This window comes from Amblyomma maculatum, chromosome 5, assembly GCF_055883805.1.
Source record: "Amblyomma maculatum isolate TAMU_Amacu chromosome 5, ASM5588380v1, whole genome shotgun sequence".
In the NCBI taxonomy this organism is placed as follows: domain Eukaryota; kingdom Metazoa; phylum Arthropoda; class Arachnida; order Ixodida; family Ixodidae; genus Amblyomma; species Amblyomma maculatum.
Genome location: NC_139348.1, coordinates 157,365,354 through 157,384,952, shown reverse-complemented (window position 1 = coordinate 157,384,952; position 19,599 = coordinate 157,365,354). Strand labels below are relative to the sequence as shown.

The following is a 19,599-nucleotide window of genomic DNA, read 5'->3' as shown; positions in this document are numbered from 1 at the left end:
AAGATGCATAAGAAGGCGCTAGGACTGCCCATGGGCACCTTGAGCGAACAACTGCTCGAACTCTGGGTGCACAACATGTGGGCAGAATTGGTGGAGGCAGTGAGAGTCTCCTAGTTAGAGAGCCAAAGCACGAGAGACGGGCAGGGTGATCCTTGCAAAGTCAATCCAGACAGAGGAATCCAAAAAAAGGTCACAGGTAGTAGGCAAAGCAGGAGTGCCTTGGTAGTCCCCCCCCCCCCCCCTTCCCTAGAAACGTGCATCCGAATGTAACATCTAAAGAAGGGCCAAACGAGCCGAAGCTCTAGAGCGACGGTTCAAAAACATGAAAGCGAAGGAAGGAGTCTGTCGGTGCAGCGAGTGGCAGAACAGCTGCGGCGCGGTAGCCTTTGTAGCCTAGCCTCGGTAGTCAATGTCCGAGGGGCGCCGGCGCGGTACCATGCCTTCCAGTGCTTGTTGAACAAGTCTGTTACGGCTTGGACAGAATGGTTATCGAGGTTGCGCAGAACTTAGTTTGTTATCCCATCTACTTCCGGGGCGGACATAGTGCGGAGTTCATGCATCGCTGCTCGAACCTCGCATTTCTGCATCGAGATCGCGGGGTTGGGCTTGCCCGTGTGTGAAGGGAGTATAGTTCGTGGCGTAGTTTTGAGGTACTTGCCTTTTAGTGTTTGTATTAAAATCTTATCATCCATCTTTAAGCTGTGGATGACACGAGTAACATTACGGCGTTGTGAGCTTTTTGTGTGATTAGGTTCTAGAAGGCGCCTCAGTAGCTTCCACGTGTCTCGAAGTCCAAGGTTGCCTTCCATGCGGTCGCACACATGTCCCCACTGTTGTCGGGTTAGTTGCGCTGCATGTGACTCTATGTCCTTAATCAAGGCTGAGATCCTTCTTTTCAGGGATCGGTTATGCTTGTTTTTGAGTATCATAAATTGTCTGTATTAATTGCTTTTGAGCCATCGCTTTTGCAAGCTGTTGTGTGCCTCCCACATATGTAGAAGGCGGCTATCGGTGACGTCCGACTCTTTGGTGTTCGGGACCTCCGACGTTGCTGTGGCTATGTCGCGGGTTAGGTCATTGACCTAATTTACGAGGTGATCTATTTGAGGGGGGGCATCTTTTCGGAGGTTTCGGAACTTGTCCCAGTTTGTTATTTTGAGGCGCTTTTTGACATATGGGGGAGAAGGAAGTTTGGATAATGTAGTGGTCGCTGCCTAATGATGTCTGCGTGTTCGACCACTGGCATTGTGTGAGATTTTTTGTAAGTGTAAGATCAGGTGTAGTGTTTCGCTGCACACTGTTGCCAATGCGCGTATGTTGCTGCGGTTCGTTCACCAGTGTAAAACCCTCGTTTTGTAGGAGCGCCCAGAGTTGGGATCCCTTGCGGCAATTTGATGTATAGCCCGGGCCCAACTGACGTGTCGAGCGTTGAAGTCACCTAGCTACCACAATCAGCGGGTGGTGTGTGCTGATCTGCAATGTTTTTCGTAGTGCTACCATATGAGGGGAGCTGCCCTTAGGGTGACTGTAAATGTTTAGGATAAAGAGGCTTAGCCTCTTTATCCTGAGCCCTGAACTGAATGAGCCCTATAGGGCTCATTCTGGTTCGGGACAGGAGTTCAATGAGATGACAGTCGATGTCTTCTAGTTCCATCGGGTGATCTTTAGTGGTGTAGTTGCAGTGTACCAATGTAGCTAGGCATGGTTGTGTTTGTTGGTATGCGGGGAGTGTAGTTAAGGAGTTTAACAGAAGCATATGTTTCTTGTAGTGCGATGACTGTAGGTATTTCTGCCTCGGACAGAAATTGAATGCATGTGGAGTTGCAGGTTGCTGCGCTTGGAGCGAAAGCTCCTGCAATTCCATTGCCTCACTCTAATTTCCTTGCGGTTTCCTGCCATCGTAGGTTGCAAGTTGGGGTATAGTCGATGTTTTGGGGTGAGAGGCTATGATATGTGATAAGCTTGGACATGGAGTTGGGCTACGATTTTCGCTTGGGAAGATTGCTGCTGCTCGATCGCTGTCAACCGAGTGCTGATGTCAGTGGCCCATGAATTTGTGCTTTGGGTCATTGCTTCGAACTTTTCGGCTAGCTAATTTTGTTCGAGGAGAGCCAGAGAAGTGAGGAAGTCTGATTGATTTTGGTTTGTTTGCTGTGGAGTCTGTTCCGTAGCCTTACGCTTGGCTTGGGCATTGTGGGAGGTGGAAGGTGTGGGGCTTGCTGCGGGGACAGGAGATGGGGAAGGGGGTGGAAGGTTCTGTGCTGGATTAGGGGTGAGGGGTTGGACTTCCATTCACTCTGTGGGGGACAATTTTTCCAGTAAAAGCTGTAGCTGATTGCTAAGCTATTTGCGCGCTCTGTTGTTGAATTTGTTGGTCCTGTTTCTCTAACCGGACCTTAAGAAGGACGTTCTCACGGACGAGGGAGGAAGATCGCGGGCCCCAGCTCACCTATTTGTCTGGAATGGGCTCGTCTGTCAGAGGCGGAAAGGATGGCGACCGGTTCCGGTACTTGGGTGGTTTGGATTCTGTCCTCGCTGTCGATTCAGAGCGGTTGTGGGAGCGGCTGCGGTTAGCAGAGTTGGACCGGTGCCTGGTGCGGGACTCCCGGCCAGCCTACTGGCCCGCTGCGCCTTCGGCAGGGGCGGCTGTTGTCCTCTTGTTGCCCGGGCGGTTGTAGCGTTCTTTGCAATCCTTAGATCATGTGAAATGGGGACCGTTGCAGAGAATGCATTTCGCCGCGCACGTAGGTGGTTCCAAGAGTGTGTGAGCGTCTCCACATCGCTGGCATAAATTGTTCTTCGGCTTGGTGCATACATCACTTCTATGGCCAGCCTGGCGGCAATTATAGCAGGCTTCCGCCTTGGCCAAGAAGGGATAGCAATTATGTAAGCGCCGTAAAAACGGAGTTGCCGGGGGACCGCTTCGTATTGATGAACGTAACCAGGATTGATTTAGTTCTTCCCAGCTGTCGGGCGTCCGTGATGATGACGGATTGACTTCGGTTGAACATCTGCAGTTCCTTGAAAATTTCTTCCGGTGTCTGGTCGTATATGGCATTGTATGTTATGCCTCAAATGGCGGTGTCAGGTTGGGCGATGTATGCCTTCATCGGGTATTGTTTATCCGCAACTTGGAGGGATGAATTTTGGACGTAGCATTTTGCTCTGTCTTCGGAGGGAGTACTTATGGTGAAAGAGTTGTTTCGGGGATTGATTCGGATGACGTCTTGTTGACGGACTGCTTCCATTAGGAGTTTCAGAGCAGTACTCACTAGGAATAAGATGTATCCTCCGTTATGCTTGCTGAGGTCGAGGCCTCCATTTGGGCGGTAGATAATCTTAAAATCATCGGCAGGTAGCTCAGGTAACGGGGCTTGACGCCTCATAGTGGTGGAAGAAGGCTTGGTGTGGCCTGCCGGCCGGCGGCCGAGGTAGCGAACGCGTGCTGGGCTGGCCGGACGCGTGGTTCTGGGTGATCCAGCGCTCGGGCTTCAATAGCCCTAATTCATTTCGGATCGGTGTCGAGTACCTCAGGAGTGACCGCTTCCCCATCGGCTTGATGGGCCATGCTGCTGTGGGCACGTCCACGTACCAGGAGAGGTCCGGTTGCACGAGGGAGGCCAGGCACAGCCGCGGCTGGGATCGGCGAAATCGCTAGGCCTAAACTAGGCCTAGCGGGCTGCCGCCGCTTCGGGTAAAAATGGCACTGTTTCTAGCAAGTTCGTACTCGAAATTCCAAAAAAGTTGTAGTGGGGAGGTGCAGAGCAGTTTCACAATCCGTTTGCAGCACTTGAGTCGATCAGACCGCATAAATCAGTTGAAAAAGTCTATAGTGTTAAAAATGGGTATTGCTATCCACCCATGCCTCCCGGTTTACCGCTGTTAAACGATGTGGCGGAACGTTTCATTTCGCCTCGCTTTTCGCTACATATATCCACGCTTAACTTTAGCTAAGCCACAGCCAATTTTTTCTTTCACTCCATTCCTTACCCCCAGACACGCTTCAAGTGTCGTTGTTGTTGTTGTCCAAATAACTTATGGCACATACCCACAGAGGGGGATCGGCCAAGAATTGGGTAGCAAAGAATTTTTTTTTAGTATTCTTGCGTAAAAAAAAATGATTTGAGGGGTAGAGGAAAGGAAACAAGACGGGAAATAAGTGAAATATAAAATGAAAAGTGGTAACACTCACGGGAGATTGACACTATAATTGTTGAACAAGTGATGTTTAAATATTTAGGAAGGCAAACGATTTGAGTCCAGTAAAAAAATTTGCATGGCGGTAAAAACAGACCTGTGACTGTGCCCAAGGATGGTGGCGCCAAATGATAACAATGTCGGGCTGCTTAAACTAAGGCCAAGCTGTTGCAATGGCCTTTCCATCAACTGTTTTCTCAACGTAGTAAAGCGGCGGCAAAACAATAAAAAATGATCTAATGTTTCTTGTTCACCGCAAAATGCGCAGACGGGAGACAGTGCCAAACCAGACCTGTAAAGATAGAAATTTAAAGGTGGGATACGGCATCGCAGCCTTGTTAGTGAAATCTCAAGTTGCCGTGAATGACATAATTTTCTATTCCAAGAATAATTTAGATGCAGGTAGTCATCAGATCTTAAAAGATGTCCATTTTTCATATTTAATAGAACGTTTCTTCGAAACCTCGCTGCGGTGACGTACGCGGTCGCCGGAAGGATAGATAATACGGGGCCATTAAGGGACTCTTTTGCCAAATTGTCAGCATATTCATTTAAAGTCACATTGCTGTGGCCTGGTACCCATACCATATGTACAATTTTCAAATGTCTAGGGATCAGGGAGACAAAGGTTTTTACTATTGCAGAATCCACCGACGAAGAGAGAGATGAACGCAAGGATAGAGAGTCGGAAATTACTGCCACTTTAGAAAAAGAGGAGTCTAATTTCCGTAAAGCGAGTACCACCGCCAGAAACTCCGCCAAAATTGGGGTGAAGTCCGGAAGCCGGACAGAAAAAGATCAGTCTAAATGTGGACAATATATACCCACACCCGCCTTTTCATTATTTTGAGATGCGTCAGTAGCTACAACTAAACTAGCAGAAAGACTTCTTAAATGATCTTCTAATAATCCGTTTAGAATAACGGATGATAAGTTTTTAGCATTATTCGGGAATATGTCGTCAAAGACAATTTTAATAGATGAACCGATGGTTTGTATGGGTAGAATACTAGGAAGGGAAACATTTAAAGGGTCCAGCAAATTTTTGACCATAACAACCTGCGGGGTGTGAAATTTAGACCAATGGACACCGAAAAAGGAGGTCGGTTGACAGCAAAAAATAGACATAGATCGGTGAAACTCTGATTCATATATCCTTAAGTACGTCTGAACGGTTAGAATTTGTAATCTATATATCAAGGGTGGAATCCGGGCTTCAAGGTAGAGCACATTGTCGGCAACAAATTTTGGAAGTCCCAGACACAACCGAAGCGCTTCTCGTCCAAAAGAACAAGCGGTCGAATTTTATGAGCTGCTGATCCAGAAAACAAGACTGAACCGAACTCTAAAATTGGACGCACATACATAACATAAATCATTAAAAGGACATCTCTCCGCATTCCAGACCTGGGACGACTAATTCGGCGCAACATGCCCACGGCCCGAGCCCCTTTCGTAGCAATATGGTTAATGTGGGGCTGCCATGAAAGATTATCATCATAAGTGACCCCTAAATACTTTAATGATTTAACCTGTGGTATTATTTGCTGCTGATACATTACAGACAGACTTACAGAATCTTTTATATTAAATACGAGGACTGCGCTTTTGACATTTAATGTGAGACGCAAGCCACACAACCAATTCTCAATAGAGTTTAGGTACGTTTGCAAGTGGAGATAAAGGGATTGAATATCCGACGCAGTTGCAAAAAGCACAATATCATCCGCATATACGTAAGTGCGAACGTCATGATTAACTGGTATTGAGCTGAGTAGTATGTTGAAAAGGACTGGTGAAAGGACTGCTCCTTGCAGCACTCCCCTGGCTTGCTTATATCTGCCAGAATGGACGCCATTTAATGCACAGTAAAACTCTCGGTTTTGGAGGAATTCAGATATCCAGGCTACTAAATAATACTAAATACTAAATAAATAATAAAAATACTAAATAAATAAATAAATCCACCATGAAGTGAAATTCTTACTGCATCTTACATTTACTAAACATCCATTGCAGGGCTGACAGCACTGCCTCCAGTGCTCATTATCTGTAGCTGGACCACCTCCACTGCCTCGTGCGGACAGAAGAGAAAATAGAGAAGAAATGAAAAAGAACAGGGAGAGAAAGACGCGCGCCGCAACAACAGCCGTCGTCCACCACCGAAGCAGTGGCGGGTGCAATGACGGCCTACAACAGATAAAATTCGGTAGCTGGCTAGCCCCGCCGCAAGCGGCGTTGACCTACCGTGCCAGCCCCGTAGGGCCAGGAACTGCCACCTTTGACCACCTTCCTCCGCCATGCATGGTACATGGTGCGAATTTGCCCGCCTTATTGCTCATGAAAAACCCTGCAACTTCCTTAAAACATGTTACCTTTGTTTACCGGGTGATCATTTTGTTTTATGTGATAAGCTTTCCGATTATATTTCCACCCATTTAGAGTGGACTAAATCCTTTTTCTACATTCACAGCATCTCATGACTATTCCTTATTTCACATAGTAACTATTCAGTATAAGTCTGTGGTGCTCTTAGCGCTCTGTCCCGTTCTTCTATTCTTGTGTGTGTGCGTGTTGTTTTGGCGCCTTTAACTTATAATGAATAGACACCAAATAGCCCAAAAAGAAGTTCTCTCAAGCCCCAGATGCCCTTGCGCCAATAAACTCTACTAATCATCACCATCTAGTTTCTATTCCTCTAAGCGAAGCTTAGGCTCTCGTTTCTCTCGACCAACTACACCGTGACGTATTGAACAAAATGCGGAACTACACTTCACCGTGTCGAGTACGACACGATCAAGAGGACGAAGAGGCCCAAGGCCTCCTTGAAGAGGACGAAGTAGCACATGCCACGAGCGGGTGATCGTGACAGCGCGCTCGCGACACCGCCCTTCGTGTCTGACGTCACAGCGCGAGTTCAACGCTGGCTCGTTGCCCTATTGGCCCTGCCCGGGGTCTTGCCCATCCGGGGCAGAGGCTAGGCGCGAGGCACGCTCCGTCCAGCTCGCTTCAGAAGGCTCGTTCATCTGCCGGACGGTCGCTGTGACTTCGCTGTTGAGGAGCCCTGTCCTACCATCCAACTGCCCAGAGGAGTCCCCTCTCGTCGTCGCAAAACAGCTTCCACAAGCGCGCCTTTTCTCCAATGGAGGCCGTCTTGCTAGCGCGGCCGCGAGGCCGCGGGAGAGGTGAGCGCTTTTCACGGCCCGCAATTTTTTTCTCCGAATCGGTGGCGGTCAGTCGATTCCGTAACCGCGTAGTCTGCTATGACGTCAGGAGTGAACGGGGCCGCCGCAGCTCCCCTGCGTTTGGGAGGCACGGCAAAAATATGATTTCGCACTTCACCCAATGCTCAGGGTGATGCCTGTTGATGTTGGTCTCAGCTAAAAATTATACTGTTCTCGCGAAAGGTTATTTCGTCAGTTTTCTGATCCTGATGCCCTTCCATGAGCTTTGATCATTGGTTCTAAAATTTATCAATTTTTGTAACTTGGGTGAGCCTGCTAGGCCTAACGCTAAGCTTGTCAACTGGCTTGCCATACCGCACCTCCGCGATTACAGGTTGCCAAAAAGCATGAGTAGACTGATAGGCCAGGCTCAAACGAGGAGCATTCCCATGCCCCTTTTTCGTTGCGATTCCTGCAGCGACTATTTTGATCACTGCGATGCGATGCGTGTATTGAGTAACGAGTATCGTTACCTGCGCACTACCTGAGCGGTCGTCTTTCTGACCTTCGTGACACGCATTGGTCTTTCTGCGGCGGTTCTAAATCATCGAATGGTTAGGCACATCAGTGTTGTCAACGTCGCGGCAACGAGACTTGTTTGAATCACTTTGGCGGAATATTAAGACTCGTTTGTGAAGTGAGTTGTTTGGCCCTACCATGTGTCGCAGAATTTTCCATAGAGCTTACAAACTGGTACGGCTTATGAGCGTCAGCGGTGCTTTCCTTTTGTTACAGGAGGACTTACCGGATGCACACCGGCCTCCCCCTCGGCGCTCCCTTTCAATGGCGCCTCGCAAAGTTCATTCCCGCACGCCATTCAGCAGCTCGTGGTCACAGCGGCCCCACCCCAACTGCGTTCCTCCACCGTCACCGCAGTCGCCAAAGTCACCGCTTTCACCACCGTTACCGCCGTTATCACCCGCGGCAGGGGCGTCAACCAGGGCAACGGGGCGCGCTCCTTGGCTCCTACTGAGGGCTCGCCCACCAGCTCGCCGTCGCTTATGGCCACGCCCATGCGGGCCCACAACGGCATTGGCAACACAAAGTCGCAGAACGACGAGCTCAAGCTCCAGGTGAGCGACGTCGGCTTCGGCTGCCCGCATTTGGACCACCCTGGCACTACTTCCATGTAGCATAATCATTTCCACAATAAAGGGGGTGAGCTGGAAATGTGTACGGACCTACATAGGACTGAACAAAAACTCCAATATTAGACCGATGGTTTGTTCTGCCGGTGTCTTCATGGGGTGAAGGTTCGGTGTATAGGTCGTAAGTTAGCTGCCGAAAGGTGGGTATCTGAGGCGCAAGGCACATTGCACAGCCAGGATATAGGCATTTTGGGAAACGCCCCACTTGTGGTCATAAGGTTTCAGTAAAGCGCTGCGGGAAAGGGCGACATGAGCACTGCCTAGCAACCTGTACTGTCCAAGCGGCGCTGCTAGTACTGTAGCTGCCCAGCTAGCTGACTTTAGTCCTCGCATGGCGAAATCTGGAGGCGCTGTTGAAAAGCAGTGATTGCGCCTGTAGTCTGCTTGCTCATCTTGCTGGACTGGGTAGACCGCGCTGTGATTGGTAGGGAAAAGTTCTTCGGCGTGTCTATAGCTGTTGCTTCGCATAGGAGTGCGAGGTCTCGAATTATTAAGTTTCATTCGAAATCGACGGTATCCGGAAGTTAAAATAAAATAAAACATACGGAGCCAACATCTCGATACGGTATGCTCGCTTGTGCCACTGAGGTCATCAGAATGTGTGATGCGGTCGATTGAGCACTCAAGGACTTTGCGATGGATTCAGTAAATAAGTGCCACGGCTAAGAATCCATGCATCGAATAGCCAGCTGAATCATGAACGCTAGTACTTTGAGATGAAAAGTACCTACATACCAGAGAATTCTCTTCAATTCGCATCAACACGCTTAACTTGAGATCCTTTAGAATGTCTTATGAGCAATCGGAAGCGGTAATGTAGTGGTAGAGCTGGATTCTGACATTTCCGCACTTGTGGTCTCGGCGCAGAAAGACGAACAATGACGAAGTGCTTCGTCCTGATGTCCTTGTTCTTATGCTTCATCTTTGAGCGCTCAGTCCCGCAAGCATGGAATCAAACCAACTGGTCCAACAACAAGTACTGCTTGACTGCCGCGATCTGTTCCCGTGCCGTCTGCAGGAAATCGAGCGGACCCTGCCATTTCACTTGCCACGCCGGCCTGCTCAGGGCAGTCTAGGCCGGCCGATCCAGTTGACCACCAACCATTTCAGTGTTGAGATCCCTACCGGAAACGTGTACCACTACGACGTGGAGATCTGCTCCGAGACACGCAAGGATCCCAAAGTCCCAGAGAAGCGCAAGTACAGCTGCATCAGCACGAAGATCAACCGACTGGTCATCGAGGTGCTTGTCAAGAAGTACCGGCTCGACCTCAGCGGCTGCTTGCCTGCTTTCGACGGCCGCAAGAACCTATACACGAGGCGGGAACTCAAGTTCCGCGAGCGTACCTTCACGGTCGATTTCGAAGAGGACCAACGGATTCAGAAGTTCTTTGTCAAGATCCAGTACGCGGCCACCCTAAATCTGGACGTCCTGCACTCCGTCTTTGATAACCGCGTCAACCAGATTCCCCAGGAGGTTCTACAAGCCGTGGACATTGTTCTGCGGCACGGACCTTCGATCAAACTGACGTCTGTTGGACGATCCTTCTTCAAAGCGCCTCCGCCAAATTGCAACACCCTCGGAGGTGGCCGCGAAGTCTGGTTCGGATACTACACGAGCGTCCGGCCAGCTCAATGGAAGCCCATGCTCAATGTTGACATGTCGGCCACTGCTTTCTATGAGCCACTGCCCGTTATCAACTTCATGTGCAAGCTGTTCAGCGAAGGCCGGCGCGAGATGTCGGCCGGAGACATCAGGGATCTGCGCGACTTCCAGAACGTTCGTCTCAACAAGGAGCTGAAGGGCCTGCGTGTCAAGGTTACTCACCTTCCCTACCCGCGCAAGTACAAGGTGGTGCGCGTCACAAAGGAACCGGCGAGGAAGCTCTTCTTCAGCATGGAAGACGGCTCCCGCTGCTCTGTGGCTGACTATTTTCAGAGCCGCTACGAACGTCTCACGTACCCCAACCTACCCTGCATCCAGACTGGCAGTGCAACCCATCCAGTCTACCTCCCGCTGGAGGTCTGCACGATTGTGGAGGGACAGCACTGCAAGAAGAAACTTGACGAGAACCAGACGTCGGAAATGATCAAGCGCACTGCGCAGCCTCCGGCCAAGCGTTTCAATGATATCTGCCAGTCGGTGCGGGACTTGGTCAGAAACAGCGATCCGTACCTGCGTGAGTTCGGCATTAAGATCAACACCGAACCGACTCAGCTGAAGGGCCGCGTACTCGACGCGCCGTCCCTGGTCTTTGAGAACAACTCCGTCACTAAACCCCGCGATGGAACTTGGGATCTGCGCGGCCGCCACTTCTACAAGCCGGCCACGCTGACTTGCTGGACGCTGCTCTGCCTGAGCCGCTTCGTTCAGCCCGACACATTGGACGACTTTGTAAAAATGCTCATTCGCGTCGGCCAGGAGCTTGGCATGCGTATCGAGCAGCCGCTGGACGTGACCACAACTGACGCGAACCGCAAGTCCATGAGGAGCATTCTGCTCGAGGAACAGCGCAAGGCTGCAAACCTGGAGATGGTAATCATCGTGCTCACCAAGAACTCCAACTACGCCGAGATCAAGCAGGTGGCCGAGACAGAGATTGGATTGCGCACCCAGTGCGTGATGGACAACAACATGATCAGGAAGTGCAACGCTGCGCTCATCACTAATCTGTGCCAGAAGATCAACGCCAAGCTTGGCGGCACCAACAACGGCCTATTGACCCAGGAGAAGCCGGCTATCTTCCAGAAGCCGGTGATCATCATCGGCGCGGACGTGACTCACCCGGCGCCCGGAGACAAGCTAAGGCCCTCGATCGCGGCTTGTGTCGGCAGCCTCGATTCCATACCGTCCAAGTTTCACGCCTCCATTCGCGTGCAGATGGAGGATGCCGCCGCCACTTCCCGCCTGGAGATCATAAAGGACCTCAAGGACATGATGAAAGACATGATGAAGGCATTCTACCGGGCCACAAGGCACAAGCCGGAGCGCATTATTTTCTACCGGGATGGTGTGAGCGAGGGGCAGTTCATGGAGGTCCGCAACCGCGAGGTGAGTGAAAAGCGAAATCATTTCTCCGAACATTGCCCCGGTATTTCCTTGTCCTGAACTCACCGGTAGTTAGGGCGGCATCTTATCGACTCGTTGGTTCATTGAACATATCAAATCAACTTTATTCAGCATTTTTGTCCTGAGGAACCGAAAAGAAATGCTAGGGTAGGAGCAAAAAACTACAAACGCAGTAGCTTGACGAGGCTCCCACCCCTGATTTACAAGGCCAACATACTGTTACAATTCATTGCAATTCACAATTCAACGCACAGAAAACAAAATAATCGCTCCAGCAGCTCCAAAGGGCAAGATGCAATCGGGTGTACACAAGTTCATATAATAGAAGCAGGAAAATAGATGATGGCAAAAGGTTACAATACATTCGCAGTACAAAATCAGTTTGTGTCGGAGAAATGAACATAATTAAACCCACATGTCTTCAAGAATAAGGTATTTCTGCCACTTGTATTTGCTAAGGTGATTTATATCGATATTTTTATTTTGTAGGAAATTCAAATATGTAGGCATGTGGTATTGCGGCATGTGTCGACCCTGATTAGTGCGGGTAGAGGGTATAGACCAGTATTCTCTGTTTCTGAATATGTAGGGCACTTCTAAAGGTCGATGTAAATTACATTAGTTGAAGAAAGCTTCATTTTTAGTTTGAATACTGTGTTTGTACTTCATAACAAGGTTAAGTTTATGTAACTGGTGTATGGGGAGTACATTGAACAAAGCAAAACGTTCTCTTGTATGGGCGTCATATATGAGGCATTTGCTACATGACGAATTGCTTTCTTTTGTAATAGCATTAATTTGGTAAGGTTGGATTGAGTTGGGTCGGTCCATACAAGACTGCAGTAGTTAATATGGGGAGCAAACACTGAGTTATAAAGAATTAACTTAATTTTAGTCGGAAGCATCATTCTAAACTTACACAGCACGCCACAAGCTCTTGCCAGGTTTTCCGCCACGCGTTCCACGTGGGCATTCCAATTTAGATGTTGACTGAACATCACACCCGATGTTTTTATTTCTTTAACGACTTGTACTTGTTCGGAACCGAGTTTTATGTCAATATCCCGACTAATAACATTCTGCACGGGAGAAAATAATATGGCTTTTGTTTTAGCAACGTTAATTTGTAGTCTATTTATCTGAGTCCATTGAGAGAATTTTGCAAGTGTAACATTTGCGAAATCGGTGAGCTCTTCAATACTAGCTGACTGTAAAAAAATGCTTGTGTCATCCGCATAAATGATGTAAGATGCAAGTGTGCTGGTGTTTACTATATCATTTATGTAGATATTAAATAAGACCGGTCCGAGTATGCTGCCTTGCGGCACATCTGAAGTTACATTTAATAGAGAAGAGTGAGCTTCGTTAATCACGACGCATTGCTTACGGTGGTTTAAATATGACTTAAGAAGGTTACCAAAAACTCCACGAAACCCATAATGCTCTAATTTTGTAGACAAAATTTCGTGGTCAATTCTGTCGAATGCTTTCGAGAAATCTATCAGAATAACTAGGGTCAATTTGTTATTTTCATACCTTCTAGGTATTAATTCCTTCTGCGTTAACAAAGCTAATTCAGTGGACATGCCTCGACGGAACCCAAATTGCTGTGGAGATAAAAGCTAGTGCTTATCACAGAAACTGGTGATTCGCTTGCATATTATTTTTTCTAGACCTTTGGAAAAAACGGGTAATATAGATCGGTCGATAATTTGAAAAGTTATTTTTATCGCCTGATTTATATATAACTCCTACTCTTGCATTGTTAAATTCGTCCGCGAGGTCCTACCCCTTTAGTGTTTTAGCATTTACTATTAGTTGAAGTACTTGATCGTTGCGTGTGCCAGTATTCAATATTTTGTTAAGTTCGCGCCACAGAACATCAGTCTGACTTGTTGAGTTGTTAAATAAGTTTTCAAAATACGCATTTTTTGTTTTACGCAAAGTGGTTGTGACAGAATTTCTGTATTTTTTGAAAGCTGAGAGGTCATCCAAACTTCTTGTCTTCACGAACTTTGCGTATAGTTGTTCCTTTCTTTTAATCATTTTAAAACACTCATTTTTCATCCAAGGCTTGCGTAACTTTTTAGATTTTTTAGTAATTTTTAGCCTAAAACATGTGTGATAGCATGGCTTAAATAATCAGAGAAATATTTCATATGCTTGCAGACCAGTTTTGCACGCAAAAACCGGGTTACAGTTTAAATTGCTTATTTCATTCCTAAACACCTCTAGGGTCCTGGAACTTATGTCCCTGACAGTGTACGAATCGGAGTGGCTAACCTTTCTTTTAAGAAATGCATTACATTTGTAGATCATGTATACAGGAAAGTGATCACTTAGTCCCGTAATTATTCGGTCTGATTTAACAGTCACTCACATGATTAGTCACAAATAAATCTAAAAGGCTCTCTGAATGATGGGTGATTCGTGTCGGCTCTGTTATGACATTACCACAAGATAAAGAAGTAAGCAAAATTTAGAATTCACGCGAGACAGCAGTGTTACTCAACAGATTAACGTTACAGTCACCACCTATAATGATTTGCAGCTTATTCGTAATTGTGAAATTTAAGAGCGTTTCTAAGAACTTAAAAAAGCGGTTTATGTTCCCATTAGGTGGTCAGTAAATGACTGCAAACAACTTATTTTCACTTTGAGTCGTTATAACCTCGTAATCAGCATTATTTCAGAATAGTCTGGCTGTACAGCACATGCAAACTGTTTTGATACCAGCTGTAGTACACCGCCACCACGTCGGTAGGACCTGTTTAGAAAGAAACTCTTGTATCCTGGGAGATTCAAAACATCAGCTGTAGAAGAATACCACGTTTCGGTAATCATAATAACATGAAACTTGAAACGGAATTCGGCAAGAAACATAACCAATTCGTCGTTTTTCTTTCGCCCACTTTGGGTGTTGCAATGCAGTACACTGATAGACTGTGGTAGCTCATGGTTCTTAAATGAGATGCCACTCCTCTTTCCTGATTCTTGCTGGCGCCAGGTAAGCGCCATCCGACTGGCCTGCCAGGAGCTCTCCCCGAACGAGACGTACGAGCCGGCGCTGACGTTCATCGTGGTTCAAAAGCGCCACCACACACGTTTCATGCCCGTCATCGACCGGGACGGGGTGGGAAAGTGCCGCAACGTGCCTCCCGGCACCATCGTCGACTCCGTGGTGACGCACCCGCTTGACTTTGACTTCTACCTCTGCAGCCACTTCGGCATTCAGGTGGGTAGTGTAGTGGCATTGAAATGCCACTAGTCGGTAATTGTTTGTAGCTGTTTAGATACTGATCGGATCGATGTCGCGATAATGAAATGCCACTATTATTTGTAGATGTATAATGCTAGCACGATGCAGTGCAACATGATCTGGTGGGCTAGTTGGCCAGATGTAGCTTCAGAGCGTAAAGGAACAAGGCCGACAAATTTATGGTGTAACTTCAACGCTGTGTTTGTCCCCTCCTCTCCACAAGGCTTGTGACGCCATACTGTAAAACCTGAAGGGATGCAGTGACCACGGGATACCTTAAAACGGAGCTCAGGGTGTCTTTAGGTTTTTGGCGCCAATAAAAAAGACACTGTTTACAGACGAAGGGGGCGATCGCAGACGCCGCGACACATTGGAGATGTCATTGAAATACCGCTCTAGAAACGCGAAACCGAATCATTCCAAAGCCGACTTTTGTTTTAACAGGGCGCGCGCAATGTTCTTGGCTGTAGAAGAACCATAAACATTCTAGCAGAGATTGTGAACATTTATTTAACGGCGGTGGGTTTGCAAAATTCCGCGCAACGTATACGGGCACGAGTCGAGAGCCCGACCTATGCTCAGAAATATGCCTAAGCAGAACTTCCCGTACTCAGTAAACAAAATTGCACCCTTAAAGGTGCATTTCCGTTTCGACAACTCACACCCTCCAGAAACGGTTCTTTAAGGTACTGATGCACTGTAGAAGAACGGCTGATTGGGCGAGTTGGTGAACCATGATGGACAGTAATGTATATTGCGCAAAAAGACGAGACAAAGAGGAGAAGTGGACAACGACGGCGCAGACGTCGTATTTGCGCCGTCGTTGTCCACTTCTCCTCTTTGTCTCGTCTTTTTGCGCAATATACATTACTGTACTGATGCACCCTTTTGATGAGTGTTGTGTTGCTTGCTGCATTTATTAAAAGGGTAAAACAGTACCAAAATGCACCCTTTTTGAAGGATGTGAGTTATATAGACGCGAGAAGGGTGCGATGTTTTCTACAGTGTATCCTCAAAGCACCAGTGGATGTAGCCAATTGTTGAATGTTCAGAGGCAGATACGACATGACAGGATATATGACTCGGATTGATCGTGGTTTTCCTATCGCCTGACCGCGGCTGTTTGTGGGGTCGCAGGGCACGAGCAAGCCTTCGCACTACTACGTCGTCTGGGACGATTCCGACTTCACGGCGGACGACCTGGAGAAGCTGAGCTATTACCTCTGCCACACCTACGCCCGGTGCTCACGCAGCGTGAGCATCCCGGCGCCTGTGTACTACGCTCACCTGGCCGCGTACCGCGCCAAGAACCACGTGATGAGCAAAGTGGGCGTTTCGAGCTCTAGTAGCGACTCCTCCGGTGGCAGCGGGGACTCAGTGGCCACAAGCCAGTACGTGGAAGCAGTCAAGGTTCTCGACTCCCTCCTGACCGCCATGTACTTCGTGTGAGGAGGGCCGCTGCCAGGTGAGCGAAATTCACTGTTCACTTAACATTCCTGACGCCACCTTATGCTTTGGTGCGGCATTTTTTTTTTAACGCATGGGACATCAGGCGTCGTAGTGCAGGGCCCTGGATCAACTTTCGAATATTTAGGGAAGATGTTGGAAGTGGGTTCTGCCGAGCGTCTGCCACGGCGAGGTTTCAATCCTGGGTGCATGTACTCGCCAGTCTACCGTCGAATGCAATGGGTTCCTTGGCAGATCAGCTGTAGAAGAAGCAGTCATTACAGGGCGGGATAAGAGCCTATGCCTCGACATCAGGATGGTTGAACAAAGGCACAAAAGGTACAGTCCAAATTGACCGATTGCGGCCAGTGGTGATTCTATCTTTTGCCATGAAATATAATGCAACCGCCGGTATTTACGGTGTTTCGGTGGTGTTTCCGCAATTCCTGAAAATAAGGCTTATGTGCTCGGTGCAGCATTGCATTTAGAATCGGCTGTGGTGTTATGGTAGCAATGCAATAATGGCTTGATCGTCGTTCATTATTGCGCTTTAAAAGAGAACAACCGAGCAGCGAGCAGTGAACGACACAAAACGTTGGTGCGCAACACTGATGTACGTCGTTCCTTGTTCCCTGTCGTTTCTTTCAAAAGTTCAATAATAAAGGACAATGAAAGACACCGACTAGCCCAATTGGAAACCAAGCGACGAGTCAAACTATTGGGAGGGCACTCTAGCTCAACTTTCGGGGTATGGCGCGACGGATCTGTGAATGGTGATCGTGACATCGTTAGATAACCGCTTATCGGCACACTATATATTCCTAGTTCACGTACATGCACTTTGATGCTCGCCTAATCTTTCATTCCTGCCTCTTACTATCCCACACATACCCCTTAACACACAGTCGCATAGGATAGCACATTATGTGAGACATACATAAATCCCCGCTTAATCAGGCCGGTCGAATATGTTATTTTGTCAAGCCCAGGGTCGTGGAAGGCACAAAAGCCACGGCGGGGGGACCTAATAGTTATATGATAAACTGAAATGAAAGCTCGTGAAACTCAAGCCTCAAATTGTGAAACTTTTCTCGGCGAGACAAAACCTTGTGTAAATATAGACCGGTAATTCGTTGCAATAGCTCGTATCCCCTCTGTAATTGAGGCTTATCTTGGGCCTCTCATGTTAGTCCGTATCATTGCCTTCGTTGTGTGCCCGTGCTGATTTTGTAAAAGCGTCAGTTACCAGTGCTGCTGGCGCGCGTAAAGCCGCGTGCTGTCAGAATGCGATCAGTGGCATAACTCGTGAGCTTCAATTTTCATTTCACTAATTTTTTGGTGGCGCCTGCTTTTTTCCAGGTCTTCGGCAGCAAGACCTTTTTTTTTTTTCTTTTTTTGTGCAGCGACAGTCAAGGGTACTTGGCGGATTTTTGTTTGTTTGAAATAAAGTGTGTTGTTTGTTTGCATCTCTGCGTCGGTTTATTTAAAAAGCAGAATGACCGCAGACGCGAATACAAAATCGCTTTTGAGAGCGGAATACTGTTCTAGGTACCATGTACACCTTTTTTTTTTTTTTCTATGGCTGCAGTTAAATTTCTCTTAGTGACATGTCACAGACTCCACACTGTGGCCGTGCGCGTGCCGACACCAGAAATGTTTTGTGCATGGCTGATAATTATCTGCAGCTTTATGTAAACTGTGATTAGTTTTTTCTGGAGCACACAATCATGTACTTGCTCCTATCGGTATTTGTATACTAAAATATGGAATTGAAAACCGTAAAGGCGACCAGGCTGCACTGTATGGATTGAAGAGCAACAGACAGACTAAGGACATAAACTCACTACTACATATAAGTTCACTACTAGGGGCAAACACAAGACTAGTTGCAAAACTGTACATTTGCTATGCCATCCGCTAGCGGCGGGCAGAGGTGGTTATGCAATAAGCAGAGCAGACAAAGTATCTCGGCATAAGGTTCAAGAATTCACAGCTTAGCAGCTTTGCTGCGTACTAGAGTCGCGAGGACTAGATTGGGGCACTTTTTTCTACCACAGGCATGATTGTATGGGGTACAAAACATTCATTGCGATTTAAGAAAAACCTAGAGGGTACTTTGGACCACTAAAATGTGATTAGGCGAAAGCCATTATAGCGCGGTGGGTCATAACATCGTAACCCTCCACTACGGCACCCTTATCTCCCTTTCTACTTTCACTCTCATCTTCCTCCCTTCCTTCGCTGCGTGGTACATGCGTCCGCGGAGAATTGTGACATATACTGCGCCTTTTCTATCCTGTGCATCAATTTGAAACGACGCTGATGCCTGCTGTACTAACGCCTCCTAGACAGCTATGTCTGCTTGTGTTTGCTGTTGTGCGGCGTTCGAGGTAGCGGCAAATGATGGGGCACATGAACGGCCACATCGACGAACTAATGCTAGATTTCTGTGAGCGACACGACCTAGTTATAGTAAATAGAGAAACAAGATGCGAAGTCCAAATCACGTGGGAATTCCGCAACAGGCAGACGAACATTGACTATACTGTCTAATGTCGCAGGGAATTTATAGCAAGGTCACAAAAATGGAAATAGACGAAGGCGGGGAGTGTAGTCTACACCCAACAACACGCCGCAACAACAACAACAACAACAACAACAACACGCCGCAAATTAAGGGAGGAAGGTGGGAGTGAAAGACGAGAGGGAGATAGAGGTGCCGTAGTAGAGGGCTGCAATCCACAGCGCTATAATGGCTTTCGCCTCATCGCACTTTAGATACGCTCTAGTTGTCCAAAGTGTCCTCAAGGATTTTTTGGAAGGGGTATGCAGGACCTTTAAACTGCGGAAATACGCCACCGTTCGCCGCACCATACTGCAAATCTCTACAAACGGGCGTTTTCACCTAAAGGCGGGATATGATGGCGGCCATGCTCTTTGTAACGGGTCGCGGCTTCCTTCTAGCGCTGTAGTCAATTTGCAGGTTAAACTGCCGCCCGTGGAAATATAGTAAAGAAACATTTTTGGAAACTGGTCATTCATTCATTCATAAATCTTTATTGAGAATCCTAAGAATAGTTATAGCGTTTGGTCGTAGGTGGCACAGTTATATGGTATTTCAGGCTTTATATATATAATTGGTTCACAGGAAAGGAAAGGCGCAGCTAAACCAATTATATATATATAACCTGATCTATCATATAACGGCGCCACCTATGACCAAACGCTATAACTATTCTTACCATTCTCAATAAA

General features: G+C 47.6%; 1 protein-coding gene across 1 annotated transcript; it reads left to right on the top strand.

Annotated features, from left to right (window-relative positions):
• The first annotated feature begins 3 nt into the window (after nucleotides 1-3).
• On the top strand, nucleotides 4-17,801 carry LOC146190083 (protein argonaute-2-like). Its single transcript, XM_084605414.1, has 8 exons — nucleotides 4-77; nucleotides 2,405-2,636; nucleotides 3,389-3,605; nucleotides 8,157-8,494; nucleotides 9,588-11,621; nucleotides 14,647-14,874; nucleotides 16,036-16,363; nucleotides 17,704-17,801. The coding sequence occupies exons 1-7, from the start codon at nucleotides 4-6 to the stop codon at nucleotides 16,345-16,347; spliced, it is 3,435 nt and encodes a 1,144-aa protein (XP_084461540.1). The 3' UTR covers nucleotides 16,348-16,363; nucleotides 17,704-17,801.
• The last annotated feature ends 1,798 nt before the right edge of the window (nucleotides 17,802-19,599 follow it).